This window comes from Rhipicephalus microplus, chromosome 3 (genome assembly GCF_043290135.1).
Source record: "Rhipicephalus microplus isolate Deutch F79 chromosome 3, USDA_Rmic, whole genome shotgun sequence".
NCBI classification, from domain to species: Eukaryota; Metazoa; Arthropoda; class Arachnida; order Ixodida; family Ixodidae; genus Rhipicephalus; species Rhipicephalus microplus.
This window is the reverse complement of record NC_134702.1, coordinates 252,123,635-252,150,637: the sequence shown is the minus strand read 5'-3', so window position 1 is coordinate 252,150,637 and position 27,003 is coordinate 252,123,635. Positions and strand designations below refer to the sequence as shown.

The following is a 27,003-nucleotide window of genomic DNA, read 5'->3' as shown; positions in this document are numbered from 1 at the left end:
TGACCCGATTCAAAAAGTTTTTGTGGCAAATGTTCCTCATCGGACAGCCAACAACTTCCATGGTCTAACTAAAATATGGTATCGGACCTGGTGAGTGGCCCTTTAAGGCTCGCTACGTGGTGAGAGCAGCGGCGCACAGTGAGCGGGAGGAGAGTTCGGTGGCGGAAATTCCAGCGCTGTTTTTCCTGCAGCTGTGAGCACGGCAATCGCCGAATCACGCCGAGGTATTGCAGAGGGTTCGGCGGGAGTGGACGCGGGCAGGTTGTTGTTTGAGTTGCCGCCAGCTATGACAGAGTACAGCAGCACCTGCCTATCTGGCTGGGAGACACGGACCTTTTTGGAGGAAATCTTCGCAGAGCCATGCATCCGTGCCTGCTGGCTGAGTGAGCCTCTGCAAGCTACCGCTCGTTTTGCCAGCGAGGGCAGCGTGGTTCTGCGGCGACGTGCTTGCCGGCGCAAAAAAGGCAAATTACAGCCGGTACCGGGTATTTTGATTGTCCGTAGCCTGCACCACAACGAATACAACGCTGATCTAACGTACAGGAGGCCTGGACACACCCGTAGTGGCTGCAAGAATCGCACTGCACTGGTCGTGGCCATCTTGCTTTCACAGTTCATTGCTGACTGTACAGGGAGGCCTCCGCGGGAGGTTTGGTACCCTTAAAATGGACGGACGTCAACCAATAAACGGGCTAACATAGGGGAGAGTATGGCGCCAAGTGTTGCGCAGAGAGCCTCTTCCTAGCGTGTCAAATGTGATAATGTGCTTTTACCAATAAGGTGTCTGTTATGAAAAAGTTCCTTCGGTTGGTTATGGTGACGTGAGCCCACATGTAGGATTTGTTTGTTCGGAAACTCTTTGTCTACCAAGGTTGTAAACAAGGATGTTTGAATGGGAATTAGATAGCGAATGATCGGGCTTGGGCCGGGGCAGACACCTGAGAGCTGCATTTCGCAACTTCCATGTACCGTGGCGCCGTTGGGCGGTGGTGGCCGGTAGCTGTGTTGGGATTATTGAAGTTTTGGACCCTGTTCAAACAGCACGTGTTGCTGCTTGTTTCCTCGCATTGGTGGACGTTTTGCAGCGTAGCGAATAGCGTCATGTTAATGGGAAAGTAGAAAAAAAAGCCTACTGCTTTCGCCACCAGCCTCGATACTCACAGCCACACACCGGGAGGCAAGCTAAGTCCCTCCTTCACATTAGTGCCTTAAAAAGTCATGAGTGGTTGAGAAGGTTAAATTTAGCCAGCATATCCCCAAAGCATGTGAACATATGGAGTATTCATTTTATGAACGAGTACAGCAACTTCCCGGTTTGGGGTTTCGCTCATAGTAAGTGCGCTATACACGCTCGCTGTGGGCATTACCGCACCATAACTATATAGGAATGCGTTCCGCCTCTAAAATAACAGTATTCATTGCACCACGTCGCACCACACCACATCTGAAAGTATTCATCGCACCACACCACATCTGAAGCGTCTGCGAAGAGCCTACATTACCTTCACATCTGCTGCAACCACTTTTGGGTGCTATTTATTGATGGCGCTTTTTTTTCTCGTTTCTGCCCCACACCATGCTATCTCTTCTACTTCTTAAGCACCGAAATATAGCATAGTAACGGGAGCCATAGAGTTTACACATATACACTACAGAACTCTGGTGCTGGTGTCTATAGGAGCTGCAATGCACCGCGCTTCATCGAGCGTGGGAATAATTAGTAGTATACGTATTTGTCTGATCTTCATACTTCTGGGCTGCTTCTGGCTCCTCGTGTGTTCTTGTGGCTCAAAGCTGTTTTCGCACGAAACAAAAATCAGCCAATGTTAAACAATGCCTAGCCTTCATTATACTGGTATAACTTATGTTAGCACCATTTTGCCTCGTGCAAAGCAACAGCGGTTGCACTAAACCACCTTATTCTTTAAGGCGCGCCATTTCGAATCAGGCCACGAATTGCAAAATGATTTGCTCTTTCTGTCAAAACAAAACTGAAAAGCAAGAAACGAAGCCGCAAGTACGATTCGCCGCCCGCAAGTACAGAGAAAGACTAGGCAAATTCATGTACTATCCATCATTCCCATAGTCGCTTGATGACCGCAGCGCCAGAGTCCCCTCTAGTTAATTTTAGGAAACTCTGTGACGGAAACATCAGCTCTTAAGCATGACTATTGCATACTTTCACTGATTTCGCTCGCTGCTTGCTGACTTCTTTCTTTTAATATTCTACTGTTTTTAATGGAGAAACTGCCATAAAATAAAACAGGACATGCCTCAGAGGGTGCTTGTCCTTCGTTATGAAAAAGCCACAAGTTTTTTCTCTCTGCTTATTCTACTTAGTTGCTTTAGCTGAGCTGAGGAACCTTCGCTTCAGAATTCAATGCAAGCAAAACTAAGATAAAGCTCGTTTCCCAAAATGTCTCTGATATTACTAAACTTTTGTAGTGAGGCTCTGTTATAATACTTTTCGAACATGTCAGCAGGCACTGCGCGCGAATATGCACAGTCACTTATGTGAAGAGCGTGTGTGCCTCATTTTTTCACATAATTATCAACGCTTTGTGTAACCCGACATATTATTAGGTAATATACCTTATTTGAGTTAGTGCTCTCCAGCTTTTTCAAAAACGTTTATAAAAGGGCTATCGAACCGTAAAAACTTGCACTCTTCGCCAAACATGTACCCTCCAGTACTATCTCCTTCTGGACGACCATCTCAACGAAAGCTATGTTGAATGTACGGTTGTACAGTCGTACCACCTATAGATTGTGAAAGTTGAGAATATAGCGTCCCTTTATCAAAACAATAACTTTTCCTTCGCGCTGCCACCGAGTACTCGAGTCAGGGAGGGGTGCCCTTCCCGAACCTCCAATTCCTTTCCTTTGAAGGAAAGGAATTGGAGGTTCGTCAACTAGCGTTGAAGCTAGTTGACGAAGTGGAAACTGAATCACGGACTGCGACTCATTCATAATAATTCTCGGTCTTCCTAATTACGCCAGAAATGACTGCGTAAGTGACTCTAGTGTATGCTTCAACTACAGAAACTCACTTTGAGCACACTCATAAAGTGCTCAGTTTTATTCTCGCCAATCTATCTTTTGAGAAAAGCTACGTGAGACGCGTGAATACACTCTTAGTTCCAAAACAGTGCGACAAACGTGCTCATCCTGCATGAAATCCTATCTAAACTTCACAGTTTTTGCTTTAATATCAGACCTTAAATTATGGGGCATTTCGCTATACTGATTTTCGTTTTCATTACAAAGGTCTTGAATTTAGTTCCCTTTATAACGACGTCCCAGCTTTTTTTTTTCTGATACGTTTCCGCATCTGGCTAGTTTTACAGCCCCTGGTACAAATTAGGTACTTTCGGGCAAGTTTTCCTGGTTTCTTTGTTGTCTTTTTCCGTTTGATCCTGGAAACCTCGTTGTCAGCTCTCTTCGTCCTGTCTCTGCGCTGTGTCTTGAACGTTTACAATGAGTATCCTTATCAAATATACCCCATTTCACCGCTTCTTCACTTTGGCACGTCTTGACACAAATGCGAAGAGCCGTACTGGGATGTAATTGATTGTACACACAGAGAGCCTCCCTGCTTTTAGTGATGACAAACTTTACAATAATAGAAAAGAAATGTGATGCTTCCTTAATGCATGAGAAGAAAACAGTTCACCAGTTTTCGCAACAGAATGTGCAAAACTACCTACGTTTTATATTTTAAAGGGATGATGTTACACTAATTGTGGGCATTCAACGTCCCAAAATAGTCATATGAATGGGAAGAATGCCGTGGTAGAGTGCTAAGAAAACTGCTACAAGGTGGTGTTCTTTAACACACTCGTGAATTTGAAGTATGTGGGTTTCTAGCTTTTCGCCGCCATCAAAATACGGTGGTGGTGGTGGTCGGGACTCAATCCCGCTACCTTCGAGTCACCACTCTAGCATTAGAAGCCCTATAACAAGATGGCTCTGATGTGTAAAATGCGATAGGTAGAGGGGAAATATTGCTATTCGCTCAAAACATAAAAACAGATGACAAAGTGTCATGAGAGCTTGTGCTTTCGCACATTTGCTCCTTATCGTTTCCAAAATACAATGCAATCTTTGGAACTCTAAGTTTCTTCAAACACAATATATTACACATAACCGTATATGGCGTTAGTACTCCAGGAGAATGCAGATAATCATAATTAAGAACGCAGGCACATACTAGAGGTGCTTACCGGTTAAGCCCAAAGGAAAAACAACGATTACGAGAGCAGACAAATACAACTGCTTCTTTGTCAAACTTGCCACGACATGCTGCTGTACACTCCTTGTTTATTAGGTTCTGAATGCACAAGTTAGCCTTCATAGCACAAATCATTTAGTTGTCTTGGTAAACAATGGGAGTAGACTTCTCATGGGAATAGAACAAAGGCGTTGCCATTACTTACGTAAATAATGTGCTTCTGATTGTCCATCTGGTCAATGCCCACACGTACGGACACAATTGCGTTGAGCCCGACCTCTCGTATAAAATGACCAAGTATGGTCATTACATTGTCGGCCACACGGCCTTGCACGATAGGCCAGCGAGGGATGTTGTGCTTCTGCAGAACGTCCAACAGTGGCTTGACCCCCTTCGTGTTGCGCATCTCTGCCAATCAAAACACATATTGCAAATCAACAAAAAATAAAACATATATGTATATATAAATATATATATATATATATATATATATATATATATATATATACGCGCAAAAAAGTCCCATTAGACTACACATACAATTTAGCTGAAGCACCTTGACTTAAAGTAGCCTCCTATAAATACTTAGGCTTAACGTTAACAAGTACCTTAGCCTGGAATTTGCACATAAATAACATGTGCTCTGCCGCTTTCCGTAAATTATGCCTTCTCCGCCACAAGCTCAAGACTGCTCCGCCTAGTGTTAAACTCCTCTCCTACCTTTCCTTAATTAGGCCTAAACTTGAGCACACCTCCATAGTTTGGGATCCCCACACAAAAATTAACGCTCAAAACCTAAAAAGAATTCAAAGAAAAGCAGTACGATTCATATGTAGTAAATTTATGTCAACCGACTCCCCGACTGCATTACTAACGGCAAATGGTATAGAACTATTACAAATTCGAAGAACAAAAAGTCAGCTACAGTTTCTTTCAGACATTGTGAAACACAGGCTACCCTCAGACACCGCAGCATACGTATCCCCCTTGTTAAGCAGACCCACTCGATACCACTATCCTCATTCCCTAATGCCATTCTTCGCATGGACTGATACTTTTCGGTACTCCTTTTCCCACAAACAATAGATGATTGGAACAAACTAACCGAAGCATTTGCTCAACGCCTTTGACCATTTGTATAAATACTCTTCGTCCATGACTTCCTTGAATCGTATTATAACCTTGTTGTTCAACTGTTACTTTTTTTTAAAGTCATAACCCCTCTGTCTTATAGGAAAGAAATTGTGTAAAAAACGCTTTGCAACCTTGTTTCATTCTGTTATTTAGTGTGTTTCATGTATGCTCACCCTGCTTGGACTTTTGTCCGCAGTATCCTTAAATAATAATATATATATATATATATATATATATATATATATATATATATATATATATATATATCGGTGTGCGCACGGCACAATTTCTAAAAGGGGGGTGCTTTGATACACATTACTTGATATCACGGTATTATAAAATAAATCCAAAGCATGAATTAACTTAGTTTTTTTTTTTGCACAACCAACTGCCAAGTCCTGGCCATTTGGTAGAGGTAGCTTCAGGAAAGATCATCCAGCGATAACAATTTGCAACTGATATTTCACTATGTGAGTGCATAATAAGTAACACAAAAAATTTTGTTTTTCTGCTTAAAGAAAGGGTAGAATTTTGTTTTTCCTTTAAGCGAAAGGGAGGCGGGTAGCTGAGAAAACAAGACAATCTAGAAGCTAACAGACTACTCAACATTGTTACCTAACGCTGTTTCAAGCATTGCGTAGCTTTATGCAAGCTTGGCATGTTTTTGTTTCTGTTTTTGTTCAAGGACGCGCTTAGCTTTTTTTTTTCCTTGAGCGTAACAAGGATTGAGGAGGAACTGCTGGAATAAGTTGGTCCTGAAAGGATGCCGTCGTTTTTCGTGCTTTTTTTTACAATAATTTATGTATTATTACGAGTAACTTATTATACACGATGGACCGTGCTTGGCGAACATGATGGCAACAGTTTATCAACAACCAGCAATCGACGTCGTCTTCCTCTATCATGCAGCAAGGCTGTGCCGGCTGTTGTATATCATACCCCCCGGCGGTATAAGCTTCGTCTGGGTGCTTGAGATACTCGCATGCGGTAGAAGGAGGGTGATAAGGCTTGAGTCGAGCTATGTGCACGATGTCACTCGAAGGTGACGATGATGAGGTTGGATCAGCTGGAACGCTCTCGTACGTAACATCAGTCACCTGGCGTACGACGCGGTATGGTCCAGTGTAGTGTGACAGCACTTTTTAAGACCTACATTCCGAGTGGAGGACCAGAGAAGGACAAGGGAACCCAGTGAAAAGTGCACGCTTCGATGATAGGAATTGCAGAGCTGTCTTTGGTGCTCCTGTGAGACCTGCAGACGGCTGCGGGCGAGTTGGCGTGCGTGATCGGATCGCGCAATGGCTTCGCCGGCATACTCAGTGAATGAGGGCACCAAGGTGTCAAAGAGTAGGGCGTGTTCTCGGTCGTATAGAAGATCGAATGGCGAATAGCCAGCAGTGTCGTGACGTGACGAATTATATGCGAACTTCACAAACGGCAAATAAACGTCCAAGTCCTGGTGGTCGGCCGCGACGTATTTGGAAAGCATGTCGGTAATGGTGCGGTTGAGGCGCTTCGTAAGACCATTCGTTTGCGGATTGTACGAAGTGGCAAACTTGTGTTGTGCAGAGCAAGAGCGCAGGATTTCATCAACGACAGCTGATAGGAAGGTCCGGCCCCGGTCAGTGAGAAGTTGGCGTGGAGCTCCGTGTACTAAAATAATATCATATACCAGAAAGTCCACCACATCGGTAGCACAACTCGTTGGAAGTGCTCGTGTGATAGCGTGCCGTGTCGCATAGTCAGTGGCGACAGCAATTCATTTGTTGCCTTAGCTGGAGATCGGGAATAGGTCAAGCAGGTCGAGGCCAACCCGAAAAAAAAGGTTCAGTGGAAACGTCGATCGGCTGAAGGAATCTAGCTGGTAGGGAGGATGGCGTTTTTGTGGTGCTTGCAGGGCTCACAAGCGACGGCGTAGCATCGAACAAAACCGGTGAGACCAGGCCAAAATAAATGACGACGTACGTGGTTGTATGTGCGAGAGACGCCCAAGTGGCCCGCCAAAGGAGCGTCAGGAAATTGTTTGAGGACAGCCGCACGAAGATGTGCTGGTATGACGGGGAATATAAGTCATGGCCATATGGATCGAGGTTATGGCGATACAGGATCCTATCTTTGACCAGAAACATTCGTAGAGATGCGTCGTGAGGCAGTGTCTCAAGCTTGTCAATGATGGTTCCCATGGAAGCATCCAGGCGTTGTTCGTGGCAGGGGTCGAGTAGCTGCGTCACAGACAGAAGGTCTGGAAAGGTGTCAGTATGAGCAGCTTCTTCTACAGGGTAGCCTGACGAACAATCCGCATCTTGATGCAAGCGCCCTGTTTTGTACGTACGGCAAACGTGTATTCTTGTAAATGTAGGGACCAACGAGCGAGGCGTCCTCTGGGATCCCTGAGTGAGGCCAGCCAGCAGAGTGCGTGGTGATCAGTGACTACTCCGAATGGACGCCCGTATAAGTGTGGGCGAACCTTGGCGGCTGCCCACACAAGAGCGAGACACTGACGCTCTTTGATTGAATAGTTGCGCTCAGCGGTAGATAGGGGTCGACTTGCACATGCTATAACACGGTCATGCCCGTGTTGGTGTTGTAATAGGATTGCTCCTATGCCGTGCCCGCTAGCGTCAGTGCGAACCTCGGTTGAAGCTGATGAATCGAAATTAGCCAAAATCGGCGGTGTTGTAAGGAGGGTCGTGCGCTGGGAAAAATATGAGGCTTCATCAGCGCTTCAGAAAATGGGGTGTCGTTCGTCAGGAGGTTTGTGAGTGGGCGTGCAATGATCGCGAAGTCTTTAACAAAACGTCGAAAATAGGAGCACAAGCCCACAAAACTGCGAATGTCCTTTGTTGACTTCGGTAAAGGAAAGTCCGTGACGGCGCGAATTTTCTCGGGATGCGGGCGGACTGCAGCGGCATTGACGAGGTGGCCAAATACGGTTACTTAACGGTTATTATTAAGTGACATTTCAAACAGTTCAATTGAAGTCTGGCTCGACGAAAAACTTCAAGAGTCGCCGATAAACGATCGAGACGGGTGTCGAATGTGGATGAGAAAACGATAACGTCGTCTAAACAACATAAGCAGGTTGACCATTTAAACCCCTGGAGCAATGAGACCATATTTCTTTAGATAGTGGCCGGTGCATTACAGAGACTGAAGGGCATAACTTTGAAGTGATAAAAAGAGTCAGGAGTGACGAATACACTTTCTCACGGTCCATCTCGTCTACAGCGATCTGCCAGTAGCCAGATCAAAGGTCGATAGTAAAAAAATGTGTGGCACCGTAAAGGCAGTCTAAGGCATCCTCAATTCTATGCAACGGGTAAACATCTTTCTTCCTAATTTTGTTGAGATAACAATAATTTACACAAAAGCGCCATGTTTCATTCTTCTTTCTGATCAGGACGACACGAGAAGCCCAGTGGCTGCACGAGGGCTTGATTATGTCTTTTGCAAGCATCTCTCCGACTTCCTGTTGTATGACTGTACGCTCGGACCCAGAAACACGGTATTGACGTCGGTGAATGGGACTCGCGTCACCATTATTGATGCGATGAGTAGCAACACACGTTCGCCTTAAGGCCGTGCTGGCCAAATTGAAAATGTGCCTCTAACACTGCAGGACGTGACGGAGGGCTGCCGCTTGATCAGGAGCGAGGTCTGATGGTACCATGCGGTCAACGTCGACGCCCGATGAACTTGATAGAGTTGGGTCATGGTCTGAGGTGCAGCAATCATCTACTCTGAGCGGCTCAGCAGTGTGGTCTTGTAGGGCAGTAATTCCGGCCAGGGAAATACCTTGGGAAGAATTTGGGCAGTGAGGACGAAATTGACTATAGGAAAGTATGTGCGGTTTTCAACAATTGTCAAATTTGTGTGCGGAACCGTGGCGCCATGCGTAAGCATCACAGAATGAATTGGTGCCACCATGTATTCGCTGTCAGGTACAGGTGGCGTAGCGAAGCTGTCGATGTGTGTAACACAATCAAGCGGAAGGCGTGTGAAATCAATGCAGCAAAGACGGCTTTGGGGTGGGTTGGCCGGAACACAAAGTAGGGGCACCTCAAGGTCAAGACAGCCGGCTAAACAATCCATAAAGGGCGAGTGAGCGGTTTGAAAATCCATACCTAGAATAAGATCATGAGGGCAATTTTTTATACTGGTGAAAAGAACAGCGGTGCTTCTATCGGCAATAGTCACACGGGCAAAGCACATGCCAATAATGCCGGCTGTTGCCCCATCAGTGACTCGAACGGCTCAGTTCAAGGCGGGTGGGACAATTTTCTTTATGCAGCGACGAAGAGCATCACTCATTATGAAAACATACGCGCCGGTATCGATCAACGCGCGCAGAGGTACATTGTCCAAAGTAAGGTTCAACAGATTCTGGGTGGTCGGTTATGTTATACGAGGATTTCTTGCAGAGGTCGTCGTCAATGCAGCTCCACCTCCAGAAGCTGCACTGCCTAGTATTATGGTCGGGGGTGCTGCGAATAGGTCGGAGAGGCAGGACGGCGTTGTGGGGGCGAACGAGATCGATGGCGAGCAGGCGATGGTGAGCGGGTGTAGCGAGGTCTCGTTAGCGGCGCGGCAAAATCAGAGGTTGTGGTCGGCATAGGGGAATCAAAATCAAATGCTAAGGACGACTGATGGACAGGAGTGGCCTGGGTAGGAGGCCGATAGTGTGCCGGCGGAGCCCAGTGATTGCGGCAGTGGCGAGCAATATGACCAACGCGTCGGCACTTGAAGCGTATAGGCTTGTCGTCCAGTGTACGTCATTTGGACAAATTGCGCTGTCGAGCGTGATTAGAACTAAAGCGAGGAGCGGCGGGGCGACGATAAAAAGCCTCGGCAGAGTAGACTAGTTGAATGGGGTGTAGGCCGACAACGAAAATCCTTGACGAACGACGGCTTGTATCAGTGAGATCGTGGTCAATGAAGGATCACGCGTTAGGACTGTAATGACTACTGGTTGAGCTGCCTCGACCTCGCAACGATTGATGCGGGTGAGGTTGTCACATCGGGAACTTGGCTGACGGCCTCATCGCAAGAGGAAGTAGCAGCTGTGTTCGGCCGGCGCGTGATGCCGTGGGTGACGCGGTGGGCTTTAGCCTGTTCTAGGCGGTGGCATTCTGTCAGGATCGTGTCGATGTCGTGACATTATTAAAAACAGCAGGTTGAAGGCATCGTCAGCAATCCCTCTGAGGACGTGATTAACTTTCCCGTCTTCAGACATGCGCTGGTCGACCTCGCTACAAAGCGCCAAGACGTCAAGAATATACGAGACGTACGATTCAGTAGACGCCTGGGCGCGAGTGGCGAGAGTCTTTTTGGCAGCGAGCTGACGACCAGATGAATCGCCGAAAAGATCACAGATCTTCGTTTCAAAGAGATCCCAGCTTGTGATTTCGGCTTCATTGCTTTCGTGCCATGTCCGCAGCGCACCGTCGAAGTAGAACACAACACTGGCGAGCATGAGCATGCGATCCCAGCGGTGGGTAGCGCTGACACGCTGGTACCGGTGCAGTCAGGAGTCAACGTCGAAGTATCGTCAGCGGAGAAAGTTCCATGATCCCGCAGGGGTGGCAGGGTGACGTAGGTTGTCGACTCGGCTGGAGAGGCCAGTGGTGATGAGGAACTGGCAATCGAAGTAGCCGAAGAGTCCCCGGTGTCGCGACCACTGTGCGTCTCCATCCAGATACGGGAGTCGTCCACTTCCACCAATAATGTTACGAGTAACTTATTTATTAAACTATATACGATGGACTGTGCTCGGCGAACAAGATGGCGACAGTTCATCAACAACCAGCAATCGACGTGATCTTCCACATTCATGCAGCAAGGCAGTGGCGGCTGTTGTGTGTCAATGTGTTGAAACATCGCGGAATAGGGCAGATGGTAGAAGACACTGAGAAAAAGCTCTTTGTCTTGTACTATTGTAGTGAAAGACTTCGTCTCGCATGGTCAGCTTCAAACGCCTTTACCGTTGACTAGCAACTATACCTAACGCTTTATCTTGGAGCGCATTGCCACATCAGCAGACCCTATCGTAGAAACACATGTGCACGCGTCTCATTGCGCGACGAGGTGATATTCAGCATAGATTTCGTGCATATACCGTTTGTGTGGTAGGACTGAGCACCATTACATCGAAGAAGCTAAACATAAAATACTCGTCCACATCATACACCAGGTGCAGGCACCAGAACGACAGTAATTGTGGAGGCAATTTGAATTTTCTGAACATTGGCACAGTTCATGAATCTACAAAAACACGACACGGCTAACGATAAGCTGGGTTCCAGTCAAATATTTTCCGCATAAGGTACATGCATGAAATTGCTGGATCCTTAAGCTTCTCTTTTCAGAGTTGAATTCGAAAACTGTATCCTGTCCCTTGAGCGTACTGTGTTGAATATGGCTGTGTCAGTGAACCTTTTGCACACGGCTGCATTCTAGGTAGGGGTAACCTACTTTAAACCACGAGAATCGGTTCCCGTGAAACTTTTTCGACCTTGCTACGCCTCCACTACGTGGCTTAAGGGGATAACGCGTATACATGGTGTAGTTGTGACTTTCTTTCTTCCATTCTTTTCGTGTGTTTTTTTTCTTAATGTACAGATGATGGAGCGAAGGCAAAAGCTGGGAGCCTGACAGGGGGCCTTTCCTTCAAATGCAGTGAGGCAAGCAGGCCATTACAAGCGCTTATTAGAATATAAACTATAGGAACGACAAGGCAGATAAAAATGCTCACGTGCAAATTCTTATAACGCATACAGCAACAATAAAGCAATAGTTACTCGTGATCACATATTTCGCAAGAATTTATCGTACTAGAACAACATTAGCTGTATTTATTGTTAGATATGTTTATATGTTTACTAGATATGTTTACCGCTAGATATGTTTACCATGTAGATACGTTTAAACAAATAGTCGCGTGTTGTAATACTTGCACCAATAAAAAGATAAAATACATCTTAGGCAAGCAAAGAGAAACTAACACCTAAGTGAATGCAATGCTGTTTTGTATTAGTGATGATGATATATGTTGTTTAATGGCGCAAGGGCCATTGATGGCCAAAGAGCGCCAGGAGATGATATGGGATGAGAGCAATGGTTATGATAAATGGCTGTAAAAGGGCCTAAAGTTCTGCGCTCTAAAGATGCGTAAGACATATATTTATTAAAATCATGAAAGTGAAGTGAAGCATGCCTGGTGAGAATGGGTCTTTAATTGTCATGACATCATAAAATAAGAGCGTTATAATTAGCACCGATTTCTCGCCAGCACCCTTGGTCCCAAGGGCCGGGAGACAGGTGCTCTTTTGGATGTAGCATCCGCAGCAGCAGCCTCCTTTCGGAGGCCGTGCTACCGATCACTTGAGTAAATAACATGGAAAGTATTTACTTCCTTTAAGAATGCATTCAATGCATTATACTTAAAAAGAGGTTCGCGACCAATAAACATAGCAGGGTGAAGGGGTATGTGTTCCTTGTACGCTAGTGTAAAATGTTTTTTCCTGTAAGCCTCTAGCTCAGAGCATTCAAGGAGTATGTGAAGTACGGTAAGTGGACGGCCACATCTGTGACAGCTGGGTGGGTCACCACCAGACAAAAGGTGTGTGTGCGTGCTGTGTGTGTGTCCTATTCTAAGTCGACAGAGACTGACCTCTGTGTGGCGTGTTTTCGACATGGGTGGCCAGTTACCGAGGTATGGTTTAATCAAGTGTAACTTGTTATGAGTTTGTTGATCCCATAACTTCTGCCAGTAAGCCCTGAGCTTTTTTCGTATGTTTGGTTTTAGGTCCATTATAGGGACAGCAACTGAAGAGTTGGCGGAGCTTCCGTTAATTGACGTGGCGAGCTGGTCGGCCAACACATTTCCTTCGATCTCGCGATGTCCTGGCACCCAGCACACGACGATATGTTGCTTGGAAGTATAGGCCATGCAGAGTACCGAATAGAGGGATATAATGATAGGGTTTCTGTGTTTTTTAAGATTTTTCAACGCTTTTACGACACTCAGGGAGTCTGTGTATATAACTACCCTTGGCGTGTTCAGTTTTTTTATTTTTTAACGGCTACGAATAACGCGTAAGCCTCGGCTGTAAAAATGCTTGTGCTGGTGGACAGAACGCCGGCATCCGAGAAGGATGGGCCGACCGCCACATAAGACACGCCAGTATGGGACTTGGATGCATCAGTATAATATTCTGGACAGTCATATTTATGTTGCAGCTCTAAAAAATACATCCGAATGTGTATGGGGGAGGCATGCTTTGTGACAGCTACGAAAGATGTGTCACAGTCTATAAGCTGCCACTGCCATGGCGGGAGCCGCAGAGCGGGGGGGCTGAGGTGGTATTCAAGCAGTGGGACATCTGTTTCTTCAGCTAGGTCTCTGACACGCAGCGAGAAAGGGCGTGCCATTGCAGGTCGATTGTAAAAAAGTTGAGAGCTGGACAGGTCGTTGATGGTGGAATATGCAGGTTGCTCACTGTTCGCATTTACTTTAAGGAAATACATGAAGGAAGAATAAGTTCTCTGCAGATGGAGTGACCACTCGTCCGATTCTACATAAAGGCTTTCAACTGGGCTTGTTCTAAAGGCGCCTGTGGACAGGCGAATGCCTTGATGATGAACAGGGTCCAACATTTTCAGAGCGCTTGGCGTGGCAGAGTGATAGACTATTGCCCCATACTCAAGACGTCAGCGTATAAGGCTTCTATACAGATTCATAAGGCACTTTCTGTCGCTGCCCCACGTTGTTCGTGACCGCACCTTCAGGATATTCATTGTTTTCAAGCAGTTATTTTTAAGATGTTTTATGTGCGGTACAAAGGTTAACTTCGCATCTAAAATTATACCTAGGAACTTATGTTCTGTGTTTACGGGTAGACGCTCACCCTTAACGACCAGTTCAGGCTCAGGGTGCAAGCCTCTTTTTCGAGAAAAAAGGACACAGGTGCTTTTCTGTGGGTTCATTTTGAACCCGTTTTCATCAGCCCATTTGGATATCTTGCTAAGGGCGAGCTGAACCTGTCGCTCACAGATCCCAAGAGAACACGATTGAAAACCTATCTGCACATCGTCGACATATGTTGAATAAAAAATATTACGTGGAATGTACAGACGGAGAGAATTCATTTTTATTATAAAGAGCGTACAGCTGAGCACCCCACCCTGTGGCACTCCGGTTTCCTGTACAAATGTTCGGGACAGAACATTGCTCACTCTAACGCGGAAGGTACGATCAGACAGATAGCTTTCAATGACACTGAACATATTACCATGTATACCTAAGTGTGAGAGGTCTCTCAATATTCCAAGCCTCCACGTGGTATCGTAGGCCTTCTCCATGTCGAGGAACACAGATAAGAAAAACTGATTATGAACAAAAACCTCACGTATGTGTGCCTCGATACGTATAAGATGGTCGGTGGTAGATCGGCCCTCTCTAAACCCGCACTGGTATGGGTCGAGCAATTTGTTTGTTTCTAAGTAGTGAAGTAAGCGGCAATTAATCATTTTTTCAAATAGTTTGCAGAGGCAGCTTGTTAACGCTATGGGTCTATAACTTGATACAGTAGAGGGATCCTTTCCCTGCTTCAAAATTGGAATTATAACAGCCGCCTTCCAGGCGGAGGGGATCACACCTGAAAACCATATGCGATTATAAAGACAGAGGAGGGTTTCTTTAGTTTCGGAGGGTAGTTCCTTCAGCATCGCGCACATTACATTGTCAGAACCTGGGGTAGATGTATTACAGCAGCTGAGTGCTGTTCGCAGTTCTGCTAAGCAGAATGGTTGATTGTACGCCTCATTTCTTGTGGATTTTCTTTCTAACTTTTGTTTTTCTATTCGTGCCTTGTAATTCTGAAAGGATTCGGAGTAGTGTGAGGAGCTCGATATGTGTTCGAAATGTGTGCCAAGAAAGTTGGCTTGATCCTCCAAGCTTTCCCCGAGGCTATTTACTAGTGGAAGGCAATACGTTTGTTGACCCTTAATTTTCTTGACCTTATTCCACACTTTTCCCTCATCTGTGTACGAGTTGATACTCGATATAAAGTTTGTCCAGCTCTCTCGTCTAGCTTGTCGACGCGTTCTCCTTGCCTGCGATTTGACCCGCTTGAAATTTTCCAGGTTTTCTGCTGTAGAGGAATCGCGAAGCAACGCCCAAGCTTTGTTCTGAGTGGCCCGTGCTTTCCTGCATGCGTCGTTCCACCATGGGACTCGCCGTTTAGAAGACATGCCGCTCGTTTTGGCAATACATTTAGATGCGGCATCAAGTATAAAAGCTGTAAAATACGTGACAGCGTCATCTATAGTCAGGGCAGACAGCTCAGTCCATGTCATGTGTGTAAGAGTTCTATACCCTTCCCAATCAGCTGAGTCAATCTTCCATCGAGGAACCTGCGGGGGTAGTTGTTCTTTGTTCGGCGCACTCAGGATGATTGGGAAGTGGTCACTACCATAAGCGTTTTTAATAACTTTCCACTTAAAAACAGGTAAAAGAGACGGTGATGAAATGCTAAGATCTATGGAGGAGTACGTGTTGTTTGCAAAGCTAAAATACGTAGGCTCCTTTATACTTAAAAGCCATAAACTAGAAGAGAAAAGGAGCTGCTCAATGAGACGTCTTCGCGCATCACAGTGAGCATCGCCCCACAGGACATTGTGTGCATTAAAATCACCTAGAACCAGAAACGGCTCTGGGAGTTCATCTAATAATGATTCTAGATCCCGTCTGTGTAGCTGTTGATGCGGTGGTATGTACACAGAACATATGGTAATGAGTTTGTTAAAAAGTACAGCTCGAATGGCCACTGTCTCAAGGGCTGTTTGGAGCTTCAAATGCTGGCATGCTATACTACGATCAGCTATAATGGCTACACCGCCAGATGGTACGACAGCATCCTCCCGGTCTTTTCGGAAAATAATATATTGCCGTAGGCAGTCCTTGTGCTTAGGAGTTAAGTGCGTTTCTTGCACACATAGCACTTTCGCGTTAAACTTACTCAGAAGTTCTTGGACGTCATCTAAATTTCTAAGTATTCCTCTTACGTTCCATAGTAGAAAAAAAAGGGAAAAGGTGCTGTGTGCAGAAAAGACGGAGATTAGCTCATTTTACAGGGCCTTTGTCAGGCCCTGTAATCGGCGTTTTGTCTTTTTTGGGGTGGTCGAGAGAAGCTCGCCGCTCCTTCGGCGCTCCCTGCGCCGTATGGCATGAACTGGTGTCCATAGCCTCTTGCGAGGCACTGGACGCCCGCTCTACAGAGCGATCTGTGCGTCGCTTAGACTTCGCCTCGATCGACGAAGTCTTTGTCCCCACCGAGCTGGGGGTCGATAAAGCCCCCTTGGCCTCGTGATTGCCCTGGCTGCCGTTAGAGCTTGTCGAGGTCGCTGGTGTGGACTGGCTGAACGTGGGCAGGGCAGCGCTAGCTGCTTCGCCGTAGGGGCTTGTGGCATTGGCCTCGGCACGCTAGGCGAGGTCCGGGAAAATGCCAAGGGCCTTTGTGGTGCCGCCCCTCGTTGCACCACTTCGGCAAAAGGTGTTTTAGTGCCAATGTTAGTGAGACCCGTTGTCTTGCTTCCTTGAATGTGATATTTTCCTTTACTTTATAGTTATTATTTCTTTTTCTTTTTTTTAGGCTGGGCACGCTCTGAAGTATGCGGGGTGACTACCTTCACAGTTAGCACAGAGGATCTCATCATGACTACATTCATCAGCACTGTGGCCGGTTGTGCCACACTTAGCACAGATCAGCTGCCCTCGGCAGCTCTGGGATGCATGACCAAATCGCTGGCATTTGAAGCAACGTCTCGGGTTCGGAATGAAGGGTCGGACATGGAGTTTTATATAGCCAGTTTCGAGAGTCTCAGGTAAAGTGGTTGAGTTGAAGGTGAGTATTAAGTGCTTTGTTGCTATTTCGTTGTTGTTTCGTCTGATTATGATGCGCTGGACATGTATTACACCTTGGTCCTACCATCCATCAAGAAGCTCTTCTTCACTCAGTGTCATTAAATCTTCATCCGATACCACACCCTTCACTGTATTCATTGTACGGTGTGCACTCACAGAGACGGGGGTGTTACCAAAGGCTACGAGGTGCGAGAGTTTATTGTACTGTTCCTTGTCTTTTAATTCGAGAAGCAGATCTCCACTTGCCATCTTCGTGGCCTTATAACCGGTTCCAATGGTTTCTCTCAAGCACTTGGCCACAAGGAATGGTGAGATTGCTCTAGCTTTTGTAGATGATTGTTCGCAGTGGAGGAAATCGTATTTTGGGAAAGTTTCTCTGTTTTTTGACCAAAGTAGTGAAGTTGCATCGGTGCGTACCCTTTTCGAGGCACGATCAGTTAGAGAGGGGGTCGAGGATCCCATGGGAAAATGTGTGTTTTTCGGTAACGGCGCCTACCACCCACCACGGAGTCCAACAAGGGGACGTGGCAGAGCATGTGGGCATGCCTGCGCAACGCCAGCAGTACGCAGTTACTATAACCCAATATGGTTTACCCTAGTTTGGATAGCCACACAAGGTTAACCCTTGCCGCCAGGAAAAATTGGAAGTAAAATGAAGTGAGAAGAAGACAGGAAAGATGTAAAGTGAGAACAAAAGACGAAGATATAGGGAGAGAGAGATAAGAAAAGGCGACTGCCGATTTCCCCTGGGTGGGTCAGCCCAGAGGTGCCGTCTACGTGAAGCCAGGGCCAAAGGGGTGTGTTGCCTCGGCCGGGGGGCCTTAAAGGTCCAATCACCCAGCATTGGCTCAACCCCCAGGATCCCCTTTTCCCCGGACACGGCAAAGCCACGCACGGCTAGGCGTGGGAGGGAGCCGAGACTCCCCCGTTAGCTCGGGTCCGTGGTGTCGCTACACACCAAACGCCTACTTGCGCAGGCGCCCCTGCGGGGGTTTTGTATTAGTGCCTTCTTGATCATTTCCTTGGAGATTTTACTATCTATATCTAGAAGGCGGTCGATTTTGTTAGGAAAGGTGGGAATCTAAAAGGATGTGTTTGACCGTATATAAATCGCTCGAATCCTTGGAGTCCCTCCAGTATAAGTACGAAAATTGTGCAGTGTGCCCCGAAGATTTTGCGAACTAAACAGTCTATTGCGTTCTATACGTTGATATAATTAGAAATGATAAACCTTGTTGTCTTTGAGCATAACGTATTTCGAAAATAGTTTTTTCAAGCAGTTTATAATAGTTCGTTCGTGTTGTGGTCCCTCACACGAGTGTGCGATAAAAGAGTCGTAAGTAGAAAAGAGAGTAAAAAATATTTCTCAACTGCAGTTGTATGAAAGAATGTAACTTGTATAGATATCCAATACCTTTACTCAATTCCGTTATTACTTTCGCTATAGGTTTATTCCAAGGCAGGTCTTCTTTAAACCACACCTAGGCGTTTCTGAGACAAACTGTTCTATTATATGGCCCTTGGGCAATGATCATTGTAAAAGTTTCTGGCTAATTCACAGGTGTAAACAGCCTGAAGTCATCATAATCGCATGTTCTGATGCTTTACCGCAATGTATTTTTTTCTTCAATAACTTTCTAGTTACTATTCGAAATGATGTCTTCAACCTTCTTAAGACGTCTGCCGCTACAGAAAAAATAGCTCTGAAGACAACGAGCAAATAGCGCCCTCTACAGATTTTTAAAGAATATTGGACACATTTTTTGACACACCGTGTATATTGCGGTTCATTAAAGACTATTTCATGACTCCTAAATGCGAATACTAATCGACAAGCTTTTTGCTGCGTCATTAGTGTAGACTGCGCATGATTCAGCAGGACAGCCTTCAGTCCGATTCTAGTTGAACAGTTAGGTTCGAGAAAGTTCTGGAGTAAAATTTTGTCAATCAATATTTCTTCTCTAACAATAACTTAAACGGTTTAAAAGAACCGTGTAATGTGGTTGAAGCTATGTTTAAGTTCTTACCCACATTGATGCAGCCCAGGTAAAAAGCTGCAGCCTTTTGCAGGGCGTTCTGGCCTCGGTAAGATACAATCGAATGGTTCAGCTTGTCTGAAAAAAAAATAATACACTAAGTGAATATCATGTTAAGCCGGGTGGTTTATTGTATTATGAAAACATAAAATGTTAAGCAGTTCGAAGAAATTACAAGATCTCATATTGGTGCTACGAATATTGTAATAACGACAAAGTTATTTTTCATTCGGCAGTAGCAGAAGACCCAGATAGGACTGAGGTGAACTTCTCCGAAAACAGGCAGCACGATGCAAGTTCTGTCCTAGGGGCCCAAGTGTAGGCATGTACCTACCCTAATATTTGACGGTAGCTTAAAGGCAGCTAAGAAAACGGGTAAATTCTTTGCGCCACTGTCATTTCTGATCTTGTATTTCAAATTTGTGGTTGCCAACGACGCCTACGAACGTGACACTATGTATGTAGAGTGCATGTAGTACTTCTCTGGCAATTTTTTATTGTGATAGCAATTCTATGGACACTCTCGGCTGTATTATTTCGCCACTAGCTTCGGCATGGGAATTGACGTAGCCGTCGGCCTCGATGTCATGCACCGTATGTGCATACGTATATTATATGAAAACGCAGGAAAGAAGAAAGTGTAGAAAAAGAATCCGGTGTGCGGAAGCGAATGTGGGACCTCCGCGTTGTGAATGCGAGGCGTTAATCACTGAGCCACTGAGGAATACCACCTGCCGCTCTCAAACGGCAAGCTATTTATATCTACCACTTACCGCTGTTGGCGGACATCTCGGGGGGAACTATCGTGTTTTCAGCATTATCAGCAATATGAGGCACCGAGCGCCTGGCAGCTTTCATCTCTCTTGCGTACTTTGCCCCGCGAAAAGAAAGAGGAGTGGACGACCTGTCGAGTGCCCTTATTTTCCGTTGGGGAGAATCATACGTCTTGGCTGGCGTCGGGCTTGCACTGGAACAATTTTGTTGCAGTTAGGGGGCGCATGAAGGTCACTGTGATCGTTGCACAGCCTCCGTTTGCGAAAAGGGTGCGCATTTGAGACACAGAGAAGTAACAACTGAGACGCTTATTCAAGTTCATCTGTACCTGTGAGTACGTTTTGTGCGTCATTTGTGCATGAGAGACGCGGGGCACGTTTCAATCTGCTTGCTATTCTGCGCGTGGCCTTCCCATTTGTTGCTACCGCGTTCATTGCTTCACCTTGGCGGCAAAGTTGTGACTCTTTTATTCACCTTCCTTACTTTACTTCGAGCTTTCTTTATCAAGCACAAAGACAATTCAACTGTGCAATCACTGCTGTTTGTTATGTAACCAGAATTGTACAAAAGTGCTACAATGAAAATTGATTACGTGTAATCGCTGAAATTTTACCAGCGTCTCCTCTATTTCTTTCAGTGCCTTCTGAATGCAAAAAAATAATACACTAAACACTGGTCCCATATCCATCCATGTTCATCACCCTTAGCCGATCATACATCCTATGGGACATTATTGCTAATCTATCGTCGACTGCAGCCTTCCCAGCTCCTATGTTATCTGCCCTTTGCCCTTCTCGGTACTATTGCAAATAATTGAATCATGCCTTTCACACAGATCCATTAGAACTCTGCCTGTTGCGTCAGTATATATTTCCATATCTTCAATGTGTGCATTCATATCTACTAATATATATACCTCCAACTCTTCTTCTAGTTCTTCAATGTCATTTTCTATGCACTGCATCATTTCTTGGGTTTCCTCTCTGGCTCTTGCCCCTGTGCACAAGTATACAATGCTCAGGGGCATCATCTGCCCTGCCACTTTATCTTTTAGCCCTAAATGTTCCCTGCACTCATGCTTGACCCTTTGAAAGTCTGTATTTTTATGAATGAATGCCTCAATACCACCCCCTTTCTGTTGCCTTCTGTTTTATTACAATATTTCCATGCGTAGTATTATATTGCTAGGTAGCTGTTCCTCGTCCCTAAGATGTGTTTCTACAAACCCGAATGGCATCAGCTTCTCCTCTCTTAGATGTTAATCTATCTCGCCCCACTTCAACCTATTCCTGCCACCCTGTATGGTAATTATTGTCCTTTACATCTGAATTTGCTTGGCCCTTGTGCCTACGTCAATTTTTCTCCTGGACTCTGCGTGTATTAGATATTGTTGCCACTTTGGAATCGTATCTGCCTATACCGCTGTCAAAGAGTTCCCTGGTTGTTTTCGGCGCAACTAAATATCCTGTACCACAATGGACCCGCGTGCCCCCCAAGAAAGCTACTGCGCGTCTTGCAAATCACCAACCCACCTCATGACCTAGCCTCCTATCAAAGTGAATTCTGTCTCGTTGAAAACCACCCCACCTATGCACTTCTCTGTTTATTTCCATTGCCTTGAAGCCTTTCTCTTGACTCATCGGTCATATCTCGTTGTTTGTGTCGACAACCGCTCTTTGCAGGTTGCCGTCCCGCACCGGTACCTCCGGTATCGTGCATATAACTACCTGTACCTGAGTGGAAATGGCACGGTTGTCATCGACTCCTTTTGCCAGTGTGGTCGCTAGTCCTGCCGAATATTCATTTAAAACATTGGTTAGACCACCCGCAAATATTGCGACGCCTCGTCCATTAGGTTTAGTTCTCAGTTTTGCGCTCGCTTACCTCATGACTGCTTGCAGTTTATGTCCGGGGAACCTCCTTACTGTAACCCTCTTGCCGCCTCTATCTCTCTCTTTCTTAGCTTCTGCGCATCGATTTAAATTCTAGTCTCCAGTGACTATTACGCGCTCCGACTTTTCTGCTAGATTGTCTCACACTTGGATGTTACTTGCGCTTGTAGTGCCAGCTGCTTTCCTATAGCGTACAGCGCCACCCTTGCATGCATTACCGAGTGGCGGCGGCGGCGGCGGCGGAAAGCGGAGACGGCAGACTAGCCAGTATATTGTAGGGACTCTACGCCTTTTACCTGCGCTCTCTCAGAACGTTCACGCGCTCTGCACGTCCTGTTGCCTGGTCGCTTTGCACGTGCAGCATCACATGATCTTGCTCCGAAGGCTTAAAAAGATTGTAAAACCGTTTTCATGGTATGAATCTCACCCGAACCGAGAACGATTCATAAAAAACCTTTGCGGGACCAAGCTCAATTTCTTTTATCGAGTGATACCTGCATGTTGATGCTGAACAGCCGCCTTTCTAAGGCAATAAATCTGAGACGAATTATATCTGTATGTTGCCGGTAGAACATGCATTTGCTGCGGCAGTCGTGCCTTCTCGGAGCTGTCAACAAACCACCACCACGCTCTAGCGTTCGTTTGTAACAGCGTTCCGATTTCAACTGCTTGGATGCCAACTTGGTCGCGTAGTTTTAAATTTATTAAGTTAGTGTTAAGAGCCTAAACCCACGCCTGCCCTGTTGACTCCCTGGCACCCTTGCAATGCGCAGTGTTCAGTTTTGTAAGAGTTTCACGTTTGCCAAAGTTTTCAAAATCCGTTGTGAACAACATCGTATCGTAAGTTTTGTGCCACCTTGGATTTTTTGTTGTTTCTTTGAACGCAGATTGATGAAGTGTTTATGCCCACTTTGACCATACGTGTTTCCCGCAGCGCATGTTTCATTTCGAGTAATATGCATTCCATTGACCACGCAGCGTGTTCACCGTTTCGAATGATACTTTGGTTGTATTGGCAGCTCGCTGGGTCATCTTCATGTTATATACGCCAATATTTGCTCCTTATAACCGTGAGTAATTTCATGACACCATCAAAAATTGTATTGCCGCCTCAGTCCTTTGCTCAGCCCATGTTCACAGCGGCAGCCTGAGCCACGGGTATATCGCCCGTGGCTCAGGCGCATGCAAAGTTATATTGTTTTGTGTGCCAAAACCATATTATCATTAAGAAGCACGCCGTGGTGTGAGACTCTAAATTAATTCCGGCTATTGAGTCTTTTTAGGCGCACCTAAATTTATTGGAAGGGTACGTTGTGACGACAACAACGGACAGAGGTTGCACACGCACCGAGCACCACTTCTATTTAGGTTGAGTGTCATCCAACCGCACGCTTGATATATGATAACCAATACGCCCCGTCTGCCATTCAAGTCAAGACAAGTCAAGGTTTATTCACGACATCCTTGGAGTACAATGTTGAAGGCCACCCTAGCAAGAAAGCTGTAAGCATACAGCTTGAGGAGGTTAGAGAACCGAAACATGGTAACAGCAGCAGTGCACACATGCGCCGTATACAGAAAACGTGATGCACCTAAATTTAAGCACAGTGAACTGCATTTCGCTTCCATGAAAACACAGCTGGTGTATGCGGGAATTAAAACTCACGACTTCGATCTTTGCATCGCAATACCTAAGCCTGTTAACTTGTCAGTGGGTTTTGCTTACAATACATGTACGTATAAACGCTAAGAGCAAACATGCAGCATAAATCTGTTGACACTGAGTGGTGCCAAGAAGTCTACAGTCACCTGGTGACAACAACATTTTCAAGGGGTCCGTACTCACGATGCGGTATTTTAACAGTGGTGTGTTAAGCTAGCAAGTTCCGCCGCTTTCAGATTACAAATGATTGTTTCGAAAAGCCGGTGCCCAATAGCGATATATACAGCGGTTGTCTATTTCCTGTCACTTGAGTTAACAAACGCACTTTTTTTTCTAATGATTCCGGATGTCACGTTTCTCTCTGTAAAAGTTCATAATATTGTGCTCGACAAAAAAAATCTTCAAAGTGACAAGACCACGGACGTATTGACAAACTGCCATATTCTACTTTGACGCCATTCCTCCTCGCACTGCTGACTTTTGAAGCTTTAGAACTTTGTTTTGGGACGTTAAACCCCACATATCAATCAATCAAGCTTTAGAACTTTACGGGCAGTTTCCAGCCCTTCGTCATTTTGAACTTCTGTGGCTACACAAAATACATCAGGAGTGTGTGCCTGCTTTCCAGGATGACGAACTATTGGCACCCATACCGTGCAAAATGCGAAAGAAAAGCCCCAAGGAACACGTTTTCCGTGTGTGCAATGGGAAAACTAAGCAGATGTGGCTCGTTCCAGCGACCGGAGCTTAGCCCTCTCTCCGCTAGGGCGGTGATCGGCGCTGCGCAAACTTTGTCTCGACCGCAGTGGCTCGACCGGATTGCGCCTGCTTTGCGGTGAAGCCGGTGCGGTTCTTGAGAAGCGAAGCGACCATGCTTTTTGTACAAGCGATCGTACAAGTAATAAACCTCGCCCCATACACAATTCGGTTCCCAGTTTAAAGAGGACGGTTTTTTATCGCAGGTATAGCACGTTGCGTATTTTCTCTCAGGCTTAAATGTACGATGTGTCGTCCTTCGTCTCCCGGCTCTTTCGGTACGATCCTTCTGTCGGAAGGCTATACTGGAATAAAGTACTACCGAACATATGCAGTCCATTTATCACGCAGAGAAAAAAAAGCCGGAAAATGGACTGCGCTAGGAATTAAAATTTCAGAAGAAATTTGGCGCAGTGGGCTAACGTTTGGAGCCAAAAAAGATATAAAGTGATAAGCGGGCATTGTGTCACCAAGAGACAACAAGGAAGTGACGTTTTATTCAGCACCTGCTCAGAGAAGTAAAGAATTGTCATAGGCGCTAACTTGGTGCTCTGATTCTCCCGTATGGTTGCAGTAGAAAAATTGATAGAACGTTTCTTAATTTATCTGCAGGAAAAACACCAAGAAGCACAGTTACAACTGAGAAGAGCATAAGGGTGGAATAATAGCGAGGTAATTTCTGTGGCCCATGAAAGCAGCGCTATTGGTAACACATAAATGTTATAATATCGGTTCTCTAAGATTACCCGACTCGCCACCTTCTTTTCTTTGCAGGTCAATAACCAATCAAAACTTTCGAACATCGCAAGATGTCCAGCCTTACATGATATATTCGTTACCCATTATACGGCGCCTAACTATCAATTGATCAAAAAAAGTCGTATGAGCTGCGGAAATACTTTCTGTTCCGCTGTATCGCATAGTTGTGGCAGTGACAACATGGATTGAAAGTTTCGCTCACGTACGGGGCGATGTTTACTACTAGTACGATCGCTTGCAGAAAAGATACAGTCGCTTCGTTTCTAGAAAACGGCGCCGACTTCTCAATTTGCGAGCTTCACCACAAAGCAAACGCTGTTCAATCGAGCCATCACATTCTAGCATGACTACGTGGCGAAGGCCCCGCCTACAGCTATCATTGCGCCCGCGCGCTAATTTCCAAAGCGTCCGGGAGAGGCACTCAGCGTAGCGCCGGTCACACGGTGTGGTGTTCAAGGTGCGGTGTTCAAGGACGGCTCTGTACATATTGCGGGGGAGCTGATCAAATGATGGAACATGTTCCGATTGAATGTGCAGATGTCCATCCAGGTATACGTGTGGGTAAAAGCCTACATGAGGCTTTGGTTTTGGGAACAACCATGAAAAGCTGAACGCGTCTGCGAGAGAAGCATGTAAGAGACGGTTAGAGTATTGGTTGCAGAGAAGTGGATACAAAGCGCAGAAATCGAGGGAAAACGGCGTCATTTTGCCTAAAGAGGTAGAGAGTTAGACCATCAATTTACATTTTTCTTTTCTGTAATAAGATCTGTTTATTCTAAGTAAAAGGGCATTAGGCCAACGTCAAAAGGAAGTTCTTGTTTTTTTTTCTTGCGAGCCTGATGGCACACATTTAACCCCACCGTTATCAAAGGGACGCTCTTAGCATCCATCCACCCAATAAGATCCTTCCACCTCCTTGCGGGGTGGAGACAACAGTGTCGTCTGCACGGAGTATAACGAATGAGAGGAGAGGGAATGCTTAGTCGGCGCACAACGGGAAAAAAGTGTGAAGAAAATGACGTCATGGCGGCAATATTCACTGGTCATTTTGGCAGCATTGCTATGGTTACGTGCTGTGCATTATAGCTGTAGTAGCTGGTCTCGCAGTGAGCGGCGGCGGCATGTGACGGCATGTGAGCCTTCGTATGGCTTGTGTTGAAGAAAGGTGGATAATATCGATGCTTTTTTGCCTCGTTGTTAGCTACACAGTGCTCTCACGGTGGTTATTGTACTCCTATCAACCTTTACAAAACCTGTTGTCAGCCTCAATATTGTAGAGAACTATTGATGTGCCGTTTGGCTGAAAAAGTACTTGAAGTGCTCAGCGTAATTTTGTTCGGACACAATGACAAAACGGAACCACAAAGAACGCCTTGCAGGTAAGTTAAAGTTGTGCAGTGTTAGACGATGGACGAAACATTTGAGCTGAGAACTTCACATGCGCATATGCATTTTTATGTTCAATATCCACACAGTAACAGCTTGCATGTGCGTATTAAAACACCCTTTCTTCTCCCCTTGCTATGCTCGACATCGGGCATTATAGCAACGAGTTCGAGTGTCCCTTTACCATGCACGATGTCACAGCGGTTTCACATTGCTCAAGGCGGTTACCTTTTACGTGCAACACGGGCACAGTGACAGCGCGCCACATCGGCCGCGTGAGCGACGGAACGCAACCACAGAAGGCTGCGCACAGGCGATCGTTTTGTCTGTGGAGTGCGTGAATATAAGTATGAAAACATTGACTCCGCACTCACCGTAATCAGTGCATCTAGAACGCATTCTCTTGTGCTTGCTTTTTTGTCGGTGAGCTGCTACTCGCTGCTTAATAC

At 45.8% G+C, this 27,003-nt stretch overlaps 1 protein-coding gene across 1 annotated transcript in view; it reads right to left on the bottom strand.

Annotated features, from left to right (window-relative positions):
- Nucleotides 1-3,668: 3,668 nt before the first annotated feature.
- Nucleotides 3,669-27,003, bottom strand: part of LOC119159839 (endothelin-converting enzyme 2-like) — a 78,248-nt gene continuing 54,913 nt past the window's right edge. The window contains exons 4-5 of the mRNA XM_075890898.1: nt 19,316-19,402; nt 3,669-4,639 (exon numbers count right to left, since the gene is read on the bottom strand). Coding sequence (XP_075747013.1) covers nt 4,401-4,639; nt 19,316-19,402 — 326 coding nt within the window. The 3' untranslated portion in view covers nt 3,669-4,400. The remainder of the gene's footprint in view (nt 4,640-19,315; nt 19,403-27,003) is intronic.